At 44.8% G+C, this 14247-nt stretch overlaps 1 protein-coding gene across 1 annotated transcript; it reads right to left on the bottom strand.

Annotated features, from left to right (window-relative positions):
• Nucleotides 1–649: 649 nt before the first annotated feature.
• On the bottom strand, nucleotides 650–8780 carry GSG1 (germ cell associated 1). The gene is made up of 6 exons (XM_026082765.1): nucleotides 8718–8780; nucleotides 8266–8584; nucleotides 5661–5708; nucleotides 2563–2715; nucleotides 2063–2174; nucleotides 650–965 (listed from the first exon to the last, which is right to left on the bottom strand). The coding sequence occupies exons 1-6, from the start codon at nucleotides 8778–8780 to the stop codon at nucleotides 650–652; spliced, it is 1011 nt and encodes a 336-aa protein (XP_025938550.1).
• Nucleotides 8781–14247: the final 5467 nt, after the last annotated feature.

Below are 14247 nucleotides of genomic sequence, written 5' to 3'. Positions count from 1 at the left end.
AATGGAGGGGGTGAGGGGGCGGGGACAAGAAGGGAGCATGAGGGAGTCATTTCAGATAGGAGAGAGGAGGAGAGAGGGAGATGTGTGAAAGCAACCTCTCATCCCTACTCCAGCAGGCCTTTAAGCTGTGGGGGGAACAGGATGTTGGGTCTGGAAATGAATGAATAGGGTGCTTTCATAGGACTACAGCAAATTGATATGGGCACCCACACCCTGCACTTTAGGGCAGATCTGAGGGGACTGTTGGAAGGTCAGTATAACACCATCCAAAGAGACCCAGCACTGCAACTTGCCAGCTGGATTGCACTGAATATACCTATTCCTGCATTGCAATACTGTTGGGATTGAGACACCTCCCTCAGCTTCTGTCTGCCGATGCTTGGACACAGCTGGCACCAACAAAATGTCCCATCCAGTCCCACACTCCCCACCCCCCAGTTTCATCTTTCACAGCTGAGGACACCCTCAAACCATGAGCAGAGTGGACCCACCCTGATACTGTTGGCACTGCTGTTGCCCTGGACCAGTGCCCACCTTCTCTCCTCCAGAAACATTAGAGGAGGAAAGAGCTCCCCAAGAAGCTGTTTGGTTCAGAGCTCAGCTGCCTTTGTGCCTCCCAAACCCCTCTGCTCTGCTCCTGCACACATCCCTAACAGTGGTCCTCCCTATCTGTCTGTCCCAAGACCTCATCCAGCTCCAGCTCTGGTTCCTGCTGTAGCACTTTTTGCTGTACCTCAGAGTAGACGTCGCCTCCCTCAGAGACTGAATGGAGGGACTTGTCTTGTTGCTGGTAGTAGCTGCTTATCTGCTGCTGTATGTAGCACTGGCAGTGCTGGGGCTGATCCTTGAAACTCTCATTGTAGCCCTTGATGTGGATCCGTTTGAACTTCAGCACTGTCTTGGTATAGGTGTTGAGGACAGTGACCGCAGAGGCCATGCAGCAGGTGAAGGAGGCCCAGGCCATGCTACGGGAGAGACACAAGAAAAAGCACATGCCATGAAAAGCTAGATAGTGTAAAGAATCAAACCATATGCACTGTGACATACCCTGGGGTTCCAGGCAGAATCTGTTGACCTGGGGATGGACATGAACTAGAAAGACCAGAGGTGTGCGGCTCATACTGTTATAGCTCTCAGGTATTATCCCACCACCAGCTCCTCCTTAGAGTGATGGGGTAAGTACTGGCCATCCTTATCACAGGAAAGGCAGAGAACAGGGAAAAGAAAAAGGGCAGCTGGAAAGTCTAGAACTGCTCAGAGCAGGACAGCACAGCTTGAAAGCAGTTTTGTAATGCAGGGCTGCTCAGTGTCTTCCTGGACATAAGGCATGTCTGCTTAAGCATAACCGGATGGCCATCCTGATGTTTGATGTCCACAGCTGGGACATCACACAGGGGTGTTTAAGCCATAAGGACCAATATGGTTATCGCCAGTACAGCACTGCAAATTTAGCCTGCATCTTCCATGGGCACTTGCAAGCCTCATCCAACTGTTTTTCAAGTCAGTTATGACTTCTCAGCTGCAGGCTGGCTTCTTTTGCCTTTAGAGAGGGAAATCCTGAGAAGTCTGCCTTTTGCAGCTGTTCTCCCTGCTACAGTGTGCACATCTTAAAGCCTGTGTCTAGGCTTGATGCTGCAGAAATAGCCCCTTTGGACCTTGCTCAGTGAAGATGCCAAACTAACATGCAATTTTAGTTAAACTGCAAAAAAGCAAGGAATGTTTGAGAGCATCATCACTGGCTTCTGCACAGAGTGAAGAGCTGAGACTGAACAGGGCCAACCAACATAGGGGCAAACCAGATTAGTCTGCATGGCAGAAAGTGCTTGATGATGCTTTATTTTACCAATCCTCAGTAGCTACTCATTTAAGTACTTAACTCAGCAACTATTCATCAAAGCAGGGAATGAGGAAAACACAGGAGAACTAGCACAAGGAAAACCATGGTACATCTGTCTTCAGAAACAAAGAAGGTCTAGAAGGGAAAAGGAGGGCTTTGGCAGGGTGTAGTGTGATTGAAGCCCAAAAGCTTGGAGTGTTGAAGAGGGTTTCGGAGCACGCATACTAGAAAGCCCAGCCGTAGTCCCATGAGTGTGGTCTCCAGTCCTCTGGTCCCAGACTGACTGTTGCTTGGAAGACTTGAGTGTACATCATGTGTGCCACCATCCCAAGAAGACCTGAACACAAGAAGACAAGAAAGCAAGGAAGTCATGGCAGGAGCCAGAGCCACACACTTCAGCCTTGTGTGAAGAGGAGTCTCTTCTGCTATTGTGCAGGGCCAGCAGCTGGGACACCGCCTCTCCAAGGTCCTTCCTGCACCATCATGTCTCCTTTCAGTTTCCCATCTCTCTCTCTCTCTCTCTCTCTCTCTCTCTCTCTCTCTATTTCTCCCTGTTCATGCTCTCTTTAGCCATGTGCTCTTTACTGCCAGTTTTCCCTCTGATCCCCATCAACAGAGGCAGCTGAATTTGAGAGTCTTTTGGTGTTTCTTCCTGCCTGCACAGCCCCATCTTGCTGCCATACAGAGATACCTTTGGGATGCCAGGCCTGTAGCAATGCACTTACCTGACAGCACTGAGGAGACAGCAGCAAAGGCATTGAGCTTCAACCCACAGACAGGATTGCCAGTATGTAGCATTTCCACCACCAGGAGGATGAAGCTGATGAGCAGCAGACTAATGTACAGCATCTCTGACCCCAGCGACAGCCACAGGATTCCTGCCAGCAACCAGAGACCCCTCAAGTCAGTACAGGCTGCCTTGTCTCAGCAACAGTACTCACCCTTCCCAGGCCAATCCTGAAAGGATATCCACTGTACAGAAGGGAAAGAAGGAAAACAACCAACACCCAGCAGCAATCCCCCCCCCAGCCTGTGAGCAAGGGCTCAAAGGATGCTGAAGGGGACAGAGAGTGTCTGTCACACAAGATGGCTTGGTTGGTCTGGCAAAACAAAAGCTGAAAGGGACTAAAAGAGCTATCTGTAAATAGACCAGAATTATTCATAAACAGCAAGAAAGAAGCCATGGGACAAAAGGCAGAGGAAAAAGCTATTGAGTTTGAACACAAAAACAAGTGATCACAAGTTGGCCATGAACACATCTCAGCTGGGCATTAGAAGGTTCTTAATCATTAGTGTAGCAACATTCAGACCAGGTTTCACAACAGCGGCAGCAAATGACTTTCAAACTGAGAACTTGTTAAGAAAAGAACTGTATGTTATGTATGTCCTCTGTGATGGGTGGGACCTGGCCTCTGGAATTCAGGAGACCCCTTGCAGGTATATATTTCTCATCGAAACCTCAATTAAATTGCAACTATATTCCTCAGTGTGAATATCCAACCAGGGCAATAACATTCATCACTCTCCCTGCTGCTTGAACAGAGTGCAGGCACCTTCATGCTGAGATTATAAGTGGTACTTAAGTGATACCACAGTTCTCAGCTGAGCTCACTGTGCAGTAGGACTTGTAGGAAAATGAGAAAAGGCACTCTGTAATTCTGTGCTGTGGAAGAGCACAGAATTCACCAAGGAAGAATATTAATCTGATAAATGAAGCAGCACTGTGAACACTACAGTTAGCAACAGCATGGCCCTAGAGGAGACAATCAACTGGGGAAAGGAGTGTGAAGAAAACCCTCATTAACATGGCACTGACTTGATTCCTAGATGCCATTATTGCCGTACAGTCACCCAGCTCTTTAGCAGGAATTGATGAGATGCAGTCCCCGCTTACAGAAGCTGGTTTGCTTGCTGCAGCAACATCAGGGAGACAATTTCATTAGAGGCCAGACTGCCATAAGAGTCCCGGAGGCTACAGATACCACGCATGTGCAGAGGCCTCGCCATTGCTTACTCTGTGAGTCCAGGCTCACCACATAGGCTGGTCTTGCTGTCTTTGTGATGTAGAGCTGCTCTACACACCCCCAGCTCAGCCAGCCAACCTCGCAATTGCTGTCACACTACCTTCTCCAGTGTTGGCCAGCTATACCCTGGCAGCTGGTTGTGGAGGCCCAGGTCATGTTAAGATGATGCTGTGTGCAGGTGAAAGGGGAGAAAGTAAGTGACAGAGCTGCTAAGCTCACAGTGTCACTGTTAAACTCACAGTGGTCTTCTGATTAATTTATAGGAACTCAATGTCTTACAGAATGTGGCCTTTCTGTCAAATTTGTGTCGAAAACAGGCATAGGGCAGCAGGAGGAATGTGTGTGTGTGTGTGGCAGGGAGGAGCAAACAGAAAGATTTACAAAGACATATAGTCTGGTCGCATAAATCTCTTAGGAAAGCAGGCTTTAAGGAAGATAATGGAAGCAATAAGGACAGAGGCCTGGGCAGGGAGTGGAGCACAAGTGGGCAAGAAATAAAATGATTTACTACACTTTGTGAACTGAACACTTTGTGGTACTTGCAATAGTGGCTCACTTTGCTACTAAGTCATTCATTTCTGACAATGTGGAGATCTGCATGTCTTCAAAATGATCTGGTAACATCATTTGATTTGTATAAATATTGTTCACAAAAAAGAATAAGCAGGAGAGGTTATTCTACTCTGATGGTCTGTCCAGAGTAACACAGCTAATCTGCATGGTGATTCTACAACATTACTCACATTGGACACCTCACCTGTGAATGCAAATGGCTTTATAAAAGCAGATCAGTAGACTTAGCCATTGTTTTTGAAATGGAGGAAACAAGACTGAGAAAGATTTGCAGAGAAAGAAGACTAGCTCCTCAGAAGGATTCATCTCCCTGCTAGCTGTTGTGACTCCCAGGTTTGTGTCGAAGCCCTTGCTCTAGTGACTTAAACACTGATACAGGCTCTGCACCCCCAACCTTTCCCTTCATGTATAGATGTCTTCTTAACTGACATGCTGCCAGTCTCCAGCTCAGGAAACAGTTAGCAAACTGACACCAATTGTAATGATTTCAAAAGGAAAGATTAAGAGCAGTCTCCATCACATGTGCACACACACATACAGGTATATTAAAGTTATTCTCAGGATAATTTTCAGGATGTGATCAGAGCATTCACTGGGGAGGGGAAATCCCTCTAAGCAGAGGAGGGGACTAACCATGGGCAAAGAATCCAAGCCTCAGCTCACACAAATGGTAGGGCAGCTGTGTTCAAAATAGATGGTTGTTTTCTAGCACCATGTTTTCTGGATGACTATTCAGAGACAGTGAGGGTGAGCCCTCCAGCCTAAAGGAAGCTTTGCATGTAAGGTTTAACTTTCAGATGTCCTGATCACTTACTGCAAAGTAAGAGATGATTCAGTACCCAGAGGCAATACATTAAACCCCAAAACTGAAGCACTGAATCAACACCCAGCACATGTGGGAAGAACACTGCCTTTGGGTGTTTTCTGTCCCTTTCCCACTGACTACAGCGGGGTGACAAGCTTACACTGGGCACCTATTAGATGGGACAAATGCCACTTCATGGGAGGGGGCCTGAGGTTTCTAGCAGGGACCTCATGGATGGCAGGGGTTTAGGCAAACATCTGGGAGGAATTCTTTGTTCTTTTAGCATCTGCAAGACCAGAATTTCACTTCTGACTCTTTGGGGATCCACTCTGCTGTCCCCACACAGGCAAAATGTTGCAGGTCCCTCATTCCAAGGAGGTGCACCAGGCAGCTGTGCTGAGATAAAGAGACTTGCTCTTACCTCTCTCTGCTGGTGGGGAAAGCTCAATAAAGCTACGGCATTTCTCCTCTGAAACACAAAACAGATGGGTATTAGTTTGTAAAACAAGGCAGGGAATAGAAGGGAAAAGAAAATCTCTCTCTCCCTCCCTCTCTCTCTTCATTGTGTTTCTCTAGTCAAAGGAACATACCCATCAGATCTTCTCACCTCTGCTCTCTTTCACCTTTCCAGACCTTTAGCGGGGCAAAGTAAGCAAAGGCAATGCCTGCCTAGAAAACTAGAGGTAGCCTTTCCAGAAAAACTTCAGCAATTTGTAAATGCTAGGAGCCCCTGGTGAAGACTTAAATCCACTGCTATTCACACATTACAAGTGTCTGATGAGTGCTGCTCAGGCCTATTACAGATGTAGCTCACAACAGACTAACAACTCGCCACTTCTGCTGAGGACATGAATTTTCATTCATTCACCCTCATCCCAGTCAGAACAGTTCTCAGCACTGCTTTCCAAAGAAAGCAAAGGACCTCTTCCCAAATGAAATACTGCATGAGAGAGATGCAAGTCCCTCTCTGTGACAGAGAATCACACAGAAAGAAGGTCTTCTGTCCTCACATTTTAAGCATGCTATTTAGACAAATGTAGCTCATATTTGTTTTGGCTTTTTATGGTGGCCAGATTATGATGCAAACTATTATCTCAGCTGAGCATCCATTATTATGTGCAAGTCTTTCTGAGCATTACTGCATTTGAGGGTTCTCTTTACTGCATCTCTACTTGGCAGATTATTTTCTCCCAGAAGAATCAGCCTGTAGGTTTTCTTGTAAGAATCTCATTTTGTTAATTTCTGTCCCTGGTTTTAATCTCTCCCAATCCCCTGCATTACTTCTGTCATGAAAGGCACTTAGGATTCTACCCAGTTTAGTACCATCTGCAGTCTTCATTAACTTGCTGCTTGCTACTTCACCTAGAACTTTAATGAGGTTATTCAGTAATGGCTCATCTGAAGCTGATCCTGAGATCAGCCTGAATTAACTCCTTTCTCCATCTCTCCAGCTCAGGCTTCTTTTGCTGATCACAGTCTTTTTGTTTTTCTGTTTTGTTTTTTTTTTGCCTCTGCACTTGCTTCAGAGACCCACAGCAGTGGCTGGATTCTACTCACTTTATATGAAGTAGGGGTAAGACTGAACATGAGTATGCATTCTACCCTGTGCTGTACTGTAGTCCAGATGTAACAAGCTCCCTGCACTCCCTTCAGGCATCAGGGTTGTTCCAGGACCGTCCAGTGGCCAGACAACTCTTTCAGAGAAAGTTGTCAAATGATGTAGTCCCATTTCCACAAGCTCCATGGAAACACACCCTAGCCCAAACCAGTCTCAAATAAATACATCCCCTTCCGCAGCATATCTGGAAACACTCACAACGAACCCACCCTCTCATTAGGACTTGAGTGTTTCAAGCACATTCCCTCCTGCACCTGCCACCCTACTGTCTGGTTGTATTCACCAGCTCTTTATTTTCAAACTTGATTCCAGCAGATAAGAAAATGAGAAATGTTATATTAAAATGGTCAGTTGGTTAAAGCAGGTAATATGCTTGTGCTTGGGGAGAGCCGCAGGGAGGACGGAGGGCTCAGAGAAATGGGCTTGATGAAAGAGCCTTTTGTCACTGTATCTTTAGGTACAGATCTCACTGTTGGCCACCTTCTGGGTCAGTTCTGATCCGTGATGCGTCTGCCAGGCCATAAAGAGCTGCAGAGCATCCATCAGAGCAGATATGGCACAAGTTCCAGAAGGACTTGAGCAGCGCTGACCAGGAGCAAATCAAGAGTAAAAGCAGACACACCAAAAGGGTCTAGTACAGCCTCCGTGACCAGGCCCTGACACTCCAATATGCCCTGTGGACTTACAGTGCCAATCCCACATGGTCAAAAATCACAAGTCAGCATTTTAAAATATCACAGAAACACCTTAGAAATTACAGCACTCCAGCTCTAATCCTCCAGCCCATTTCCCTACTAGCTTTGGTTCCTCCAGGATCAGAGGTTTTCTCTGCATCTATAAGGAAATACTACTTTCTTTATCTACCTTTTTCTTTTTTTTTTTCAAGAAAAGCCCGGATCCTGTTCAATTCACGCAGCTCCTTAGTTTGGTGATTTAGGGACAACATCAACTATTGCAGTTCTCACAGTGATAACTATGAGTTGGCAGCGCTGAATATAAGCACCCCATTTGATTTCTCAGGGAGCATACACAGATTTGCCCTGTAGATCACGAAGTGAGCTCTGTGTACGGATGGAGGTATGGAGAAAGGGAAAGGCAGCTCACTCCAGGTCATATCAGGATGAATAGAGCTATCACAAAGTTACTGCCACCACCATCACCTGCACTCCACAGCCCCTATTCCAGGAAGAAGGGGACACTGGGGACAACCATCCTCCCTTGCCACCTCTATAAAGATCCTTCCCAATGAAGGACAGAATATAATGGCCACGGCACTGTACAGGGCAGATGCCATCTAGGAATACGAAGAAGGCTTTTTTCCTAAGTGTTGTCAGCCTCCTGCTTTTCATTTCCAAATTCTTGTGAAGTTAAATCAAGGGAATCTGTGGCTGGTTGGGCAAGACACTACCTGGCCCTTCCACGTTCTCTTCACAGGAAAGCCACATGCCCGTGTGGAAGTATCTGAAGGCAAAGCGGTCATCCCCCGTCTCCCAGCTGTAGTGCACCACATCCCGGGATGAAGAATTGCTAGCACCTGCGTCAGGTGGCATGGGGACACCGATGCACTTGGTGGCTTTACTCTTCCCACACAAAGGCTTGGGCACCTTCTGGATCCCGGTACACCAGTAGCTGCCAAGTAAGGCAGTGGTGGAAAGGCTGAGAGCCAGCAGGTTCAGGATGACTGCCAGGAAAGCACGGCGCCATGGCAACCCCTTCAGCAGCTCCATCTACAACAAACAAACAGGAGGGACTTTCACACCAGCCATTTGTCCCATCTTATGTTATGAATCCCAGTGCTCCCTGGTGGGCACCTGTGGGGAGGGGATATGTGAAGGAGAAGCATTCTTCCCAGCATCTTACCCGGTAAGGAAAAAACATTTCCTGAAAGCCAGGACTGTGGAACAGTAGCTCAGCTTCAACCATTTCAAAATACACTGAACATCTGTACTGGGGAAAGGGCTGAGTAGTAATCCCATGGACCTATGGGGCTACGTGCACTGGCGTGTGTGAGCACATGAGCAGAATCAAAGGGACAACCATATTCACTCTGTCTCAGAGATGTCATGGAAAATCTGTTAATCAACCTCCCCAAAATACCATGCGTTGTCATTAGATGCGACATGAATACTTGCCCAACTAAATGAGATTTCTTACCATCAGGTGTCCCAAAACACTTTTCCAGCACAGCTAGGGAGACTGCTAGTGTATTGATTTCATAGCAGGAAAAGCAAGGCAGGAAATATTCCAGGACTGCTGAAAGTCACACATCAAACTAGGGACCTGGTCAAGAGGGGCACTCACCTATCCAGACCTGGCAGCTTGAGTTCAAACCACAAAGCAGCACCTCCCACCTGAGCAAGCGCTGCTCTGCACATTAGAAATCTGGCAGGGTGGTGGGATGACAGCCTCTCTACTCTCACACAAAGCCTCAAGGGGATTTTTTAAGTGCAAACATTTTCACAGAGACTCTTCCAGTTTCATCTCACCTATAAAAGTAATTCTAAAAGCAATTTGTGTACCAAGCTCCTGTGGTCTTTCTCACTCAGAGGGAAACTTAAGATTTTAAGGTTCCTGAAAAATCCTACACTGACTTCTGAGAACCCTCTTATCACTCCATAGATTGATTAGATGTCATCTACCCACACATCAACTTTCATTTAATCAACGCAAGCCTCTTCCCACATGGCACTCCCTATGTTTGGCACAACTTCATCCAGATACGCCCACCTTTTCCTATTTATGACTCTCAAAATCTATTTGCCCGTGAACAGATTCAGTTTGCACATACATTGCCTGCTGCTGGTCCTCTTCACATAACTCCTGTTGACTCACCTAATGTTGAAAGTGTGAGAAAGGCCCAGCATATTGTGGACACTGCTATAAATAAATGATACTAGACTGAGCATGGCATTGTTTGCAACAAGCTAACAGGATGCAGTGAAAAGTGATGTGGTTAAGAAGCATTTGTTCTGTTAAGCAGCAAGCTCAGAAATGTGGTCAACAAAGATGGTGCAGAAGCTCCTCTTGGGGGACAGGATTTGGCTAGCATCCCATCTCGCCGAGAAAACAGTGCCTGATCCAGAACACTGAGCAGAGGCAAGAGAATACCCAGCTCCTGAAAATGCCCTAAATTGTCTAATGCTCTGGCTTCTTTTGGCTATTCTTCAGAGCATTTATTTTTCTCAGCAATGTCCCCATAGGAGGACACTGGAGATGGTATTGTCTTAATGTTACCATAACTAATGAGTTCCATGATTTGCAGGCATGTTTGATACTACCATCTTCACAGAGTAGATATTTGTTAGGAACACACTATTATATAAAGGTTTCTGGCAAAGCTTAGTGGCAAATTCTTCTTTAAAACTTTTTCCAGGGGAAAATCAGGCTTACAACTAAAAAGGAAATTACAGATAAAATTACTTTCCTCCAAAAAGTTGATTTTTCATCTCAAAATAGAAACCCCCAGCACACAAAGTTTTTCAGTTTTTCATCAATTCTGGATTATAAGATTTTCTGCCATCAGGTTTTGGGTTGTTCATATTTTTATTAAAAAAAAATGCTTTCACTCATAATATTGACAGAATTCATTTCTTCTGATTTAAATTTTCAGTAATGGGAAAAAATATTCTCTCTAGTTGATTTGTGATACTAGTTCAAAAGGCATATCATTTCAGAATAAACAATATGGAAAAAGGCAAAAAAAAAAAAGGAAATGAAAGAGTCAGTCAGAAAAAAGAACTGGATCAAGAATGCAGAGAAAATAGAGAATGAAAAGTAAATCTGAACTACGCCCTCATGAGAACATTTTCCCTGCATAAAAGCGAGGTACTTATTGACAATAGCTGACCAGAAGTCTCCTAGTGTCTAAATAGATCCCAAAGAAAAAAAAAAGAATTTACCTTGCCAGCAGGTCCTTGAAGTCCTGTTAATTTAGGGGAGTAATACAGAAATTGGACTCAGACTTTGCCTTCTCTATTTCATTCATCTCTTGATCTTCCAAGAAACCAAAATGCTTCAAAACCCCTTTCTCCTCTTTCTCCTCCCCTCCTCCCTTGCCCACCCGCCACCCAGTGATTATTAAATCCCATCCTTCTGCCAGCAGCTGTTTTGTGGAAAATGGTCATTTTATAATCCACAATGCAATCACAGCACAGCTGTTCTGGGAGATTATATAGGAAGCGATTGGTGCTGCAGGCTGGGATTAAGTGCAAAAGGGTGAGCTGTATTCACAGAGTAAAAAGTTTCAATAAAGCACAGAAAGATCCCAGCCATCTCCATGCAATGGCTGTTTGGGAGCTTGCATGGAATGAGTTAGTGGCTCTCTGACCAGTGCTTGAGGGGACAAGTGATCTCAGCTCAGAAGCTACCAATGCCCTTGGCATTAATTAACCCCCAGCCCTGTGATATCTTCTTGGCCAGACCTGCCAATCACAGAAAGGGGAGAGGAAAAATGGGGAGGGGAAGTTTATGCAACTGAATCTGCTCTGAGGACTGAGGATTTGAGACTCTGAAGAGATGTCAGTCCAACTCTTCCCATCAGCACTAGAGATGTTAATGAAAAAAAGGAAGCCCTTAGCAGAATCACTGCTGAGTGACAGACTGTCACCATGGCATTACCGCAATAGTAGAGGTATGTGAAACAGTAATGAGTCAGAGAAATCCAATAATCAAAGGATGGGAGCAAAGGGAAGACTTTTAGCATCCCTCGTAGTGGCAGCTTTTACCAAGGCATGAAGTTCAACAGGAATCCCAGCTCCAGCAGGATCACATCAGATGAATTTGGGAAGCTAGTAAGGAGAGACAGAAAGATTCACACTCACCCCAAGTCCCCTCTGATCTCTTGTCCTAAAGGTTTAAAGGCCCCACAATACTTACTTACACCTTGTTTGGCATCAGAACAGGGTAAAGACAGTATCACCTCTCACGAGGAAGAACTTAGCCAACAGCCACTAGAGGGCATGGAGCAGCTCTTCTCAGCCCATTAACTCAAATTGCAAGGGAGAGAAGCAGCCCAAGGATACGCACACCATCTCGCCCACCGAGGACCCCTTAGCTTTGTTCAGTGCCAAGTGGGTGAGGCTCCTACCACTGCTTGGAGGAAGCACAGCATTTATACCCTGCTATTCTGCCAGGACAGAAGGAAACAGTGGTCTGCATACCCTCATATCCTAGTTCTAATACAAGAGCGTAGAGATTGAGAGTCAAGTATACAAATAGCTCTGGTGACAGCATAACCTGCGACAGGCTCACAGAGCTGACAGATTTGCAGGCCTGTACATGGGCAGTGCTATCATAGACTCCTGACCCCTTTCGCCCTGACGCAGAATGGTTGATAGCTGTGCAGTTGTTTTAATCTTAGTCACTACATAAGCTCCTCTAATGTAGATAGATAATCATTTCTAAGAAAGACAGTTAACTGGAAACAGTGCTGAATGTGTCCATGCTGTATAGACTGACTGTCTGCAGCTTTTTTGATCAATAAAAGGTTCTGTTTGACAGAGATGTACTTTACAGCTGACATTGTTTAAAAAGGAGAGTTGCAATTTTTTTCATTGGTCAGTATTTCCACACGTGAGCACCTTAAGTTTGGTTTCTAAATTCTCAATAAAAATAGCCTGTTTTTCAGGCTCAAGAATAGATAAAGTCCATCTCAGTTTTGATAATCCTTGATGCAAGACTGTACTTTAACATTTTCTAATTTTAAGCTTGTTGAGAGTTTCACTAAGATCCAGAATGCTATGTGGGATCATAGGCATGTATATTGATGAAATGAGACCTAATTTAGATATCTACAGATAGGAATATATATTTAAAAATAAATTTATCAGAAATATGTTAAGGTTTCAAAATAAATATATATCAGATTCAGTATTCTGAATAATGGCAGGTATTTATCCTTCCAGAAGATGGCAATCTTTCTCTAATCTTGCCTTTAGGAGTCTCTGCTGCTCACGTGTGTGTTGGGAGGAAGCAACACCCAAGTTTAGATTTCTATTCCTTCCCATTTTTTTGCTCTGTCTTCCTCTTTTTTCTATTACTATGAACACTCTCTTTCCCTCACCAGAGAGAGTCCTTCTCTTTGAGTTATCTGAGGCCCAGAGACTTTTGAAATGATTGAGGAAAAAAAAAAGAGGAATGAATGGAAAAACTTAGTAGGTCGTTTGTTCCACCTTCTGCCCTGCACAGAACTGATCTTTCTAATATATTTTCCAGTATTTTGTCAAGAACTATATTAACTTTCTCAAGCAACAGTGTTACATCCACAGATTATTATGCACAGTTCATAGAACATCAACACCAGAGCACATTTCCTGACATTCAACATAAACTTCCCTTAGCAAAATTCTATCCTATATTTCTTTTAAAATCTTCATTCTACCCTTGCCTTAAGCTGACCAATTTGGACAGGAAAACAAAGCTCTATCTATCTTTCACCCCACTGCTCCTTTCAGTTTTCTTCTCTCTGCATCTGGCTTCTTTCCCACTGTAGCTCAGCTTCAGTAGAGGTTTTAGATGCCTCTCTCTCTTTGAACTCTACAGCAGCTGGTCCCTGGTGACTCGTTTAAAGATCACCCATTGAAGTAAATGCCCACAGCATGTTGATTTCCTGTGCAATCAGCCAAGTGCTTGGCTTATATAAACAAAACACGGAAATGAAATGCAAAACAATCTTAGTACAACACCTCTAAGAAGATTGCCGTCTCTACAAAAGCCAGGGCATTTAGCAGTGATGCATTTTTATCCTGGCTGTATCACATCAATACTTAGGGCATATCCTGCCCGAAAGTGACCCATCAGCTCTCAAGAACATCAGTGGGAAAGAAGGGTGAGAAGCCCTTACCAGAACAGGGCCAAAGAACAGTAATACTTAACTGGCAGATCTCAAGAGGCACACAGCTTTTCATAACTCTGCATGCAGCTCTCCTCTCCAGGGAAATCATGTATCACACACTGTTCTGACATTGGCTCATCAGCTGTCCTGAAGAGGAAGAGAGAGGAGGAAGAATGGTAATTTACAACTATAAAGTCACTCTGTGAAACTTGGACAAAAGATACACTCATACACACCCATCATACTGCAGATTTTTCACACATGACACTTCTGTGTTCCCTTCCACAACTCCTGCTTTTGCTGTTTTTGCAGGAAGACAGTCCAGACCTGCAGATCCCTCTTTATTGCCACACAGAAAGCAGCATATCTCTGGGTGGCAGTGACACTAAGAGAGCCAGGCTTCTCAAAACCAGTGAGAGACTGCAAATGCCAGATTTCTCCCTGAGCTCTGAATAATTCCACTCAGATTGTAACCTTTATTTGGCTGTTTGCATGACACATTAACTCTTACTCTGCAAATGACCTCACCAGGCATATTTTTTTTAGTCAAAGCACATT

The sequence above is a fragment of the Apteryx rowi genome, unplaced genomic scaffold, assembly GCF_003343035.1.
Source record: "Apteryx rowi isolate R43461 unplaced genomic scaffold, aptRow1 scaffold_590, whole genome shotgun sequence".
In the NCBI taxonomy this organism is placed as follows: Eukaryota; Metazoa; Chordata; class Aves; order Apterygiformes; family Apterygidae; genus Apteryx; species Apteryx rowi.
Note: the sequence above shows the minus strand (reverse complement) of the source record. Positions and strands in the feature narration are given on the sequence as shown.

What these genes read in the sequence shown, in the direction of transcription:
- GSG1 (XM_026082765.1), bottom strand. Translation starts at nt 8,780, where the DNA reads ATGGTTGAAGCTGAGCTACTGTTCCACAGTCCTGGCTTTCAGGAAATG. An exon ending in AGAGAACGTGGAAGGGCCAG is followed by an intron (nt 5,709 to 8,265) that starts GTAGTGTCTTGC and finishes TTTGTGTTTCAG; the next exon opens with AGGAGAAATGCCGTAGCTTT. An exon ending in TGTCTCCTCAGTGCTGTCAG is followed by an intron (nt 2,175 to 2,562) that starts GTAAGTGCATTG and finishes TCTTGTGTTCAG; the next exon opens with GTCTTCTTGGGATGGTGGCA.